This window comes from Gossypium arboreum, chromosome 7 (assembly GCF_025698485.1).
Source record: "Gossypium arboreum isolate Shixiya-1 chromosome 7, ASM2569848v2, whole genome shotgun sequence".
Taxonomy (NCBI): Eukaryota; Viridiplantae; Streptophyta; class Magnoliopsida; order Malvales; family Malvaceae; genus Gossypium; species Gossypium arboreum.
This window is the reverse complement of record NC_069076.1, coordinates 3,227,936-3,237,925: the sequence shown is the minus strand read 5'-3', so window position 1 is coordinate 3,237,925 and position 9,990 is coordinate 3,227,936. Positions and strand designations below refer to the sequence as shown.

Here is a 9,990-nt window from a genome sequence, read left to right as displayed (position 1 = left end):
GCATATAAAATATGTCTAGAAAAAGTAATTTAGTCGTAGGCTGTTTAATTAAAATGACATCAGTTACGAAAATAGATGTGCGGGTATTTACTGAAACTCTTTAAAAAAAAAAATTAGTACCTCTAATATTTTATTTATCTAAAATTAATTAATAAAAAATTGAGAAAGGAAAAAAGGTTCTGAGCGTATAATAAAAATAAAATATTTTTTTAAATTAAAAAATTAAAGGGTATTATGGTGAATAAAAAGGAATTGTCATTTCGAAACAACAGTTTTCAAGAAACAAAATCATGTAATTGCCTTAAAATTTACCCCTTTCAATACTTTTATTTTATTTATTTTAAATATAAAAAGTATTTAATTTATTATCCATAAATAGGATCAAGAGTTGACCATAATCATATTATTACTGATAATAAAATTTTAAACTATATAAATAAAATTAAAATAATGATATATTAAAAGATAAATCGATAAAAAGAATTAATCACTATTATCCAAAAAAAAATGTGAAATGAAAAACCCTGAAAGCTTTATATGGCTCCAAAGTGTGAAAGTTTGTGTGGAGTGGTGAGAACTTCCCATCAATCTCATCAGGTCATCCACTTGTCTTTTTTTCTACCAATACCAAATCATAAGAAAATTACCATTTCAACTTAAAAGTCACAACTTTTTGCTCCTCAAAAATGGAAGTTGGGTCAAATATAAAGAAATAATTAGCACAAGCAGAGTCTTTCCTTCATCATTAAGCCCTTAAACTCTAGTGTTTTTTTTCCCCCCCTTTCCTCTTGACTGTGTTGCTTTCATATAGACAGTGAAATCTGCCAAAAAATAAATGGACTTATCTGGTAGCTAGCTGAAAGAATGATAAACAAAACAAAGTTTTCAGTTCCTTCACTTGTCTTCCAACAGTCTCGACTTTGATTTGCTGTCTTTTTTTTTTTTTTCAAGGTCTGTATTAGGCTGTCTTATGGTCACTGAAAAAAGTGTTGTTATCATCAAAACCCTAGTTAAGATCCAAACATATCTTCTTTGTTGTAGCTAGCTATAAATTAAAAACTGTGAACTTTCCATGGATTCGATTGGAGAAATGGATATCTCTTCCAACTCCCAAAACGGGGGCACCCTTATGAACGTTAGCCATAACAGTGGCACTTCGTCTTCTTCAACCTCAAGCCGCTACGAGAACCAAAAGCGCCGTGACTGGAATACCTTTGGGCAGTACCTGAAGAATCATAGACCTCCACTTGCCTTGTCTAGGTGCAGTGGAGCTCATGTCCTGGAATTCCTTCGTTACCTTGACCAATTCGGCAAAACCAAAGTCCACACACCAATCTGCCCTTTCTATGGCCACCCAAACCCGCCTGCACCTTGCCCATGTCCACTCCGTCAAGCCTGGGGTAGCCTCGACGCTCTCATCGGTCGCCTCCGAGCCGCTTTTGAAGAAAATGGAGGAAAGCCTGAAGCAAACCCTTTCGGTGCACGAGCTGTGAGGCTTTATCTTCGTGAGGTTCGTGATTTGCAGTCGAAAGCAAGAGGGATTAGCTACGAGAAGAAGAAGCGTAAGAGACCACCACCTCAACAAATCCCATCTCTGCAACTGCAAGTGCCACCACCACCACCAGGTGCTAGTTAAAAACAATCACTATGCATCAGCAAAAAAACCCCATATGCTTCTCATCCTTGATTGATCTATGTGGGGTACTACTTATCTTTAATTTTGCCATATCAGTATATGTTTAGGGTAGTTCTTTTTTTTTCCTATGCTTTCAGTAATGCTTTTACAGATTTTTGAGGGGGATTCCTTAGAATCTACTTTTGATGCAAACAGTGTTAGTATTCCTCAGTAATGACTACTAGTAGTACTGCAAAAAAAAAAAAAGTCATTCTAGGAAGTGATTGTACTAGCAGTTTGTTGCCTAAGTTGAACCTTATGAGAGCAGCTAATATGCTCGGTCATGGCTTTTCATGTACTTTGCATCCAAACCATGTCTATTTGCACTTCGTTTCTCTATATTGGCTATGGCAAATGGCCATTGCCGTTCAGATTTGTGCCACCACTATAGTTGTTTAGTGTCTTTGTTGCAGATGGTAGTCAGTGTTTTCACCCCTCTCCCTCTGACTTCCCTTCTGTTTTCTCTCTTTTATTATTGTCTTGTCACTTTAATTTTACTGCTTTTACTGTCTGGAATTAGTTAATAATATTAAAGACCAAAAACATAAAAAAAAAAAAAAATCAAAACAATCTAAACATTGGTTTCATCCCTATTTTGTTCAGTGATTAACAAGTTGAAAGTTCGTTAGTGGCCAGGAAATGGTCGATTAGATGTGCTGATTCGCCAAGGCGCTAGTCACTGGTGCTGTCATTTCAGTGCAGCAAAATATGGCAGACAATGTTTCATGATTTATATACATATATTTAGAGATTATTAACATATAATCTCATTTATAAAATGAACTGATACTTTTTCTCATAATATAAATACATGAAACCTTAATAGTTAACTATTCTAGTTGTGGAGTTTTCCATCTTCCACTTTCCTTATTTGTCAGGTCAGAGTGTGAAAGGAGGTCCAAAAGTATTCAGACAGTTTAAATTTAGTAACACTCACATGAGCCTTTCACCATTGAAATGTCATTTTTTATACCATGAGGTGAATAGTTAGCCTTCTGTAATTCTTCTAAAGCATAGGAATTTACCCTCAATGTATTCAAACACAACTCCTTTTTACAACAACAGCATTATCAACTGAGAAACTCAGTTCACCAAACATTGAAATCTTTGATTGATTTTTTTTTTTAAATCTCACGGCCTCATACTTACAAGTCGTATCAATGGTGAATAATCTAAACTCCTATTGGAGAAAAACAGAAATATAGCATTAGGCAATCTCTATCTTTATACTTGTCAAAAAGAAAAAACACACATTTATCATCATGCCTTTGAATTCTCATTTCATATAGCATTTGAAACCTATATATGATAGTTTGAAGAACTCATTTTTTTTGGATATATTTACATCTCTACAATCTTTTTTTCTTTTTTCTTTTTTCTTTTCAAGGCTTGCTTTACCCTTTAACCATCCTTTTTAGTTGAATTTGTATTTTAGCTCGAACCCACGGCCTCTTACATCGACAATAATGCTTATACTAATTGAGCTATGACTCTCTCTCTCACACACATATGCTAAATGCTCAAATTAGAAACTAACATAATTTGAAATCCGTTTTATGGATTTGAAAAATCTTTATTTGAGCATTTTCAAAAAAAAAAGAAAAAAAAGGAGAGTACATTTGAGAAGATTTAACCATTATTTGATCATTTTAAAAGGCTTAACTCTTATATGAGCAAGCTATAAAAAAGTTAGTCTTAATTTAAGCATTTAACATTAAGTAAATCAAATTAGTAAAATGTAAATCATGGCTAATTGATTACCACCATACGATATAGCATTTTCATACCTATCTACCCAAGAACCATTATGCGATGGAATTTTTTTTGATTAATGTGGCCGACAGCACATATATGATTGTCAAAGGGTCGGATCATCCCTTTTGGATTTTATGATTAGCATTTGGCTTTAAAGAATAATTGAGACATTCCCTCTTAAGTCTTGGGGCATCTAATGGGAGTACTTTAGCCAATAAATGTATTAAACTAATACTACTATGATGAATGCTTGAGAACCTTCTTTTCCCTTTAAGGGAGAGCCGAGGTGATCTATATATGGATGTTACTAATTGTGGTTGCAATTAGTCCTCATATGTTTTAAATATACAAATAGGGACCCCTTTGTGAGAAAAAGGTTACACAAAATATTATCTTTTAGATGTCATCATATATGCTTATCTAAGATTGTTTTGGAAAGATTACTTATTTTTATAGTTGATCATTCAAATATTTAAAGCCTAATTAGTCGGTCACCATTAACTTTGTTTTTTTCTTTTGACATTACTTGCTCATAATAAGCAACCAAGAACACTTTCTTTCATTTTGTTCCTCTATTCGAAATTGATTCAACTAGACTTAGAGACCCCATTTCTCTATTATCAACAAATAATACATATTGTCTTTTCTCCTACAAGAGGTCTGATCTTCAAATGTAGTATGCATGCATGTGTATTTATCTATGCATATATGCACGTATGTATGTATGCATGTTTAAGCTATCTAATATGGTTTTCTAGTTCCCATTCTCATAAGATGCTTTCCAGCTCTACCTTGAATGCCACCTTGATTGGTTTTGCGTCTTCAATTTATCAATATAAATATTTGAAATAAAAATAAAACAATATTTTACCATGCACGTAATTAAAGTGTATAGGCAATTGGGCATATATATGTATTTATCCATGAATGGAAGTGATATACGGTTAGTTGATTAAATATAAACCCTAATTATAATTATATAGGATATGGATATATAACCTTTTTGCTTTCATATATGCATATTTATGATGAATACATTTTGGGAAAAGTCAGCTATTGCAAGCAAGATGAAGACCTATCTAGCTCCAAGTGCATGCATTATGGTGAATAATTGAAGATAAATGGTATTATAACTTCAAGAATCTTTTTTTCAAGTTGAAAGACTGGAATTTGATTAATGGTCATAATTATATATATATGAACCCTAATACATCTGTCACTTGGTTCATATTTGAAATCATATTATACATAACATATATATATTGATGTTTGGAATTGGCTAACAAGTTGAAGATAATGGAATTTGAATCACCAGTTTATCATATTGTTCTAAAACAAAAGGGGCAGAGAATAGATTTTATTGCCTAAATCAAAGTCAAAATTCAGCTGCGAACAGTACAATCGACCAAAAGGTTTTTCCATCGAAAATTTAAAAAAAAAAAAAAGACGTTCAATTTACGCATGTTTTCCTTGATCAAAATCAGGAGACGCTTTTTTTTTTTTTCATATAAATGGCTGCCTACATATAAAATATATACAACTCCTCGATTCTGTAAAAGTTGGATGCGATTTTGTGTATATTTTATGACTATTTGTGTTGTGGAATACGTGTATGGATGGATTATCAATTTGTATGTTACCATAATTAGTGGACTTTGGACTTTGGGGGATTAGTATCCTGACTTGTTTCAAGTTGACAAAAAAACAAAGGGAGGCATGAGAAATATATTGTATAGTAAAAACAGTACAAAAATGGAGGCACTAGAAGCCAAAGGTTGAAGACAGTAAGCCCCAAAGTTTACCTTCCCCATAAGCCTAGCTATATGTGATATATATACTTATCCAGGCTATTGCTAGCTATTTGTCTGAACCCCACCCCCTGCAAAAGCAAAGGTCGACCACCGGCCCCCTCCTTTGCCATTTCTCTGATCCCTATCGTTTACCCTCATGTTCGCAATACATAGGACGATTTAGCCCTATCCTTATCCATGTATATGAGGCTAACAGGAAAAAGTATAATTCTCCAAAAGAATCTCGGTGTTTGGTCTATTGCTCGTGTTCATCCCAAACAATCGCTGAAGTTGTCTACTTGTATTGTGCTAAAGGTATGTGAGTTGTAAAAATTAATTTGCCCAATTTAAAAAAAAATGTTGTCAATGTTAAATTTCAGCTGGTCAAGTAAGGAAAATGTGTCTAATTAGGGTAAGCACAACTTTCTTCCATTAAAAAAATTAAATTTTGAGTTAATTAAATTGAGTTATTCGATTTTTTTTAAGTCAACTCGAATAAGTGATTTGAGTTTTGAGCTCAAGTCGAGTTGAATTTTAAAATTCGAATAACTCGAATGATTCTAATAACAAATCCCTATCAATTTTGAAAATAAGTAAATTTGTCTCTCTCAACAAAAATACAAAAGAAAATCAAAATATTTATAAAATTCTAAAATTTATATTTATTAAAAAAATTTAAAATTTTTAAAAATATATATAAAGAATGTTAAAATTTTAAAATTTTCTAACATAATAATTTTAGGTCCTAAATAAGTTAATTAATGATTCATGTTTATAATACTAAAGTATTTTTTTTCTTATTTTGCAATTAATATTTAAACAACAAGGCGATCGGTATCACCTCATAGAAGAAAAAAAGTTTAGTCCTCGAGACTTTAATTTTGCGTTTGTTGCACAAGCAACCAACCCGAACTCTCAATTGGAATTGAAAACAATTCCATACAAAATAGTTCGACTTCTTCTAGTGAGAATATTGAACGATATTTTATTGATGCCTAGTCGCTTCTTGGCCCTCAGCTACGGGCCCACTGCTAGTTGCTCCATGTATGGAGGCTTGCGCATTACTCTCAACCTCACTGAAATTGGCTTGGTTGGATGACATCTTTTATCTATATGAAAACATAGTTCAATTTGAGTCAGGAAATATCACACTATCTCATGTTATATAATGGCATGTATTTTTAGACTTCATACATGCTATGTTTAGTCCGAGAATCAACTAAACCATAGCTCTGATATCAATAAATATAATATCTCTAACCCATCTTCATCGCTGGATTAGGGTTACGAAGCATTACAGTACAATAAAAAAACATTTAACCTTAATACATCTCAATACAATAATCAAACATTACTTAAGTTAATCACATTAAATACAATCAAACATATGCATTTGGTCCCTAAATCAAGCCTTTGAGGCCCAAAAATAACTTAGAAGCAGTTTAAGACTAATTTGAAACAAAACAAAAAATTTGGTAAAAAGTTAAAAAACATGGGTTACACGGCCATGTGGCTAGGCCGTGTAACAACCAAACAAAGGACACACGACTGTGTCCCAACCCGTGTCCTCACCCGTGTAACTCACTGAGTAAGGTCACACGGTCATGTCGCATGCCTTATAACTCTCTGAATTGCTATACACGGCCGTGTGCTAGGCCGTGTAACTCACTGACTTAAAACACTAAGAAATTTCAAATGACAGATGGTCGTGTCACCAAGCCATGCGTGTCACGCAGCCGTGTGATGGCCCATGCCCCAGGCCGTGTGATCTAAAAATTAACCCAAAATTCATGTCATTTCAAGGCCAAATCATACCTAGCCATCCATACAATTTGGGCATACATTCAAGGGACTTAAAATATCATTTACACACACTCAATGTCGAAACTGTTTTTTTTAAAAAACGGGGTCGACTTTTATTTTAAGAAAAAAACGAAGGGAGTAGCCACCAATCCTTTTTTATGAGGTGTGATCGGGTCACCTTGTGATTTAATTATTTTAATAAAATGTTTTGATTTACTAAAACAACGATTTTGGTCTACGAAATTTGAGAAAAAAGGGTTCGGGAGTTGGTTACGTATGAGGAAGTGTTAGCACCCTCGTAATGCCTAAAATTGGTACCTAATTGATTAATTAATGTCTTAATGCCGAAAGTTGAAAATCTGTAAAGAATTTAAAAATACAATCATCCTTTTTTATTAATGTTAATCTTACAAAAATGCTTGGGTAAATCGAAGCGGATGCTAAAGACCTTCTTGTCTCGAAGTAATAAAATGCACATCCAGTACGTTAAGACACGACATTTCAAAACCTCGAGAATAAGCTTGTCTTTTGATTTTCAAAACTCATGCATTTTAATTTTAAAAGGGTATTCGGTCATTTGAGTCAAACGAGAAAAATCGAAACCAAGTACGTTAGGGCACGATCTCTAGAATTTCTAAACACGGAATATTGCCTTTATTAAAAACTCCTTTTTTATGAATTTAGGTGGAAATTAGTGAAATGCTAAAAATGATACATATACTTAGTTTATTTAATTATGTTAAAAAAAAATTGTTTAAAACTTTTAAAAGGGGTCATACGCAGCTAATAACAATAGTACAACACACATTTGAAGTGACAATAATATCGCATAAAAAAATAACACATAGCATTGGCATTAACGAACCATAATGTTGTCAAGCATAAACAACAAAAAGAATAATGATGCAAACGATAATATGGGGATCAATAATGAGAATAACAAATAACAATAAGATAAATAAATAACCGACAAACTAATTATCAATAAAGACAATAAGTAAATAAACAAATAAAAAAAAGGTCTAAATAAAAATTTAAAAAATAAATAAAAGAAATAAAAATATTAAATAAAACACATAAAATAATAATAACAATAATTATAATAATCTAAAATTTGAAGGTATATATATAAAGATATAAATAAATAAATAAATAGTAAAATGACAATAATAGGAGACGATGAAATAAATAAAGTTTATTTAAAAGAATAGATAAAACAAAAATTTGATATTAATTAAATTAATCGATTTAATGATATAATAATAATATTAATAAACCTAACATTTTAAAAAATTATAAAGGGATACAAATAAATAGATGTTAGATTAAAATAAATAAATAAATATATATATATATAAAGTTTAGGCGCATGAATATCAAATAAATATAATGCTGATAATAACAATGATGTTATATTAATTAATTTGAAAATAAAATAGCAAAAATAATGAAAATGGATCAAATTGAATTTTAAAATAAAAATTTGGGGCTAATCCGAAATGAATAAAGGAGAAAATGACAAAATTGAACGTGCGAATAACAAGGAGGGACTAACTGAGCAATTACACCCTACCTCCAAAACGACACCGTTCAATTCTGGACCAATTTGTAAAGTGAAGTAAATCATAGGGTCGAAATAAAAATAAAAAACTAAATTGTAAAACAATAAAAAAGCAGAAGGGCTAAAAGTGCAATTAACCCTTTCGCAAAAAAACACGTGGATCCTAGGCCGGAGCGGGTCGGGTCGGATGGGTCAAGGGCAAAATGGCGCCATTTTAGCCCTTTAAGGGCTAAAGCAAAACGATGTCGTTTTGCTTCATCTATTTAAGTTTTAAAAAAAAATTATTTCATTTCTCATTTCCCTAAAAAAAAAAAAAGCTTTCAAACTTTCTCTCTTCCCCCAAGTATCCGGCCATGGCTCCGGCGGCGGACCACCGCGGTGGCCGAAAAATTGAAAAAATGCCATTTTTTTGGGCTTTTTCGACTCTCTAAGCCCAAAAATGCCATCTTTCATTAGAGATAACGACCTCAGCACTTCCCATGACGACGCGACCGCACCAAAGGGGTAAGGTTCGACTTTTTCTTTTATATTTTTGTTTTCTCTAAAGGATAAACAGAATAAAAATGAAAAGAAGAAGAACAATAATGAAACCACCTTTTAAAATTTCTCTGTTTTCTGCCTTTTTATTTCGTATTATTGTCTCTGAAAAGGAGAAAATACATGTGTTTTTCTGGCTTTTTATAGCTGAAAGAAGAAAATACAAAGCTTTTTTTTTTGTCTTCTATTGTTGCTGTGTTCTCCTCTTATTGGCTTGCAGCTACAGAGATACGGTCGCCGTACGGAGGTGGCGTGCGTGGAGGAGTGACAGCGGTTGAAGCTTGCTAGCCCTAGGGTTTTCTGTGAATGTTAACCTTTTGGGCCGATTCTGTTATTGGGCCGGTTGTTTTTTGTATTTTGGACTTTAGTTTTGGGTTGTAAAGTGGGGTTAAGTATTTGGTTGGGCCTGTTAGGCTATTGTATTTGGACATTATGGACTTTACTGTTGTTTTTAATTGTTTTTGGTTTAAAATTGGTTTATTATTTATGTTGTTGGGCTCCGGGCAAAATAGACCCATTATACTTAACATACCATTTCAAACATCCTAATTCATCTAACCAATATGCCATTCAAAGGCACCACAATTATACCAAACATCATTTACCAAAACAAGTCAATATTGTCATATTCCAAGCATACAAACCTAGTTCATTTAACCACTACATGATACCACAAATGACCATTTCCAAACCGTCACATACATACCAAAAGAGCCTTATATATAAGTACTTAAGAATGGCCAAAATGACCTAACTTAAACGAGTATTAAAAGTTCATCAAATTCAAACATCAACTTCACAAGTATGAACATATCAAATAACCATTAACATATTCATAAACTACCATTACAAAAGACCCTATACATGCC

The 9,990-nt window shown here is 32.5% G+C and overlaps 1 protein-coding gene across 2 annotated transcripts; it reads left to right on the top strand.

The window, feature by feature from the left end:
* The first annotated feature begins 724 nt into the window (after nucleotides 1–724).
* Nucleotides 725–2,508, top strand: LOC108483652 (protein LIGHT-DEPENDENT SHORT HYPOCOTYLS 3). 2 transcript variants are annotated; one of them, XM_053030443.1, is made up of 2 exons: nucleotides 725–1,625; nucleotides 2,305–2,508. In XM_053030443.1, exons 1-2 carry the CDS (start codon nucleotides 1,073–1,075, stop codon nucleotides 2,349–2,351), a joined length of 600 nt encoding a protein of 199 aa, XP_052886403.1. In that variant the 5' UTR covers nucleotides 725–1,072; the 3' UTR covers nucleotides 2,352–2,508. The 2 variants fall into 2 exon arrangements, with proteins under 2 accessions (XP_052886403.1, XP_017642652.1); XM_017787163.2 differs by having other exon boundaries at nucleotides 2,279–2,508.
* The last annotated feature ends 7,482 nt before the right edge of the window (nucleotides 2,509–9,990 follow it).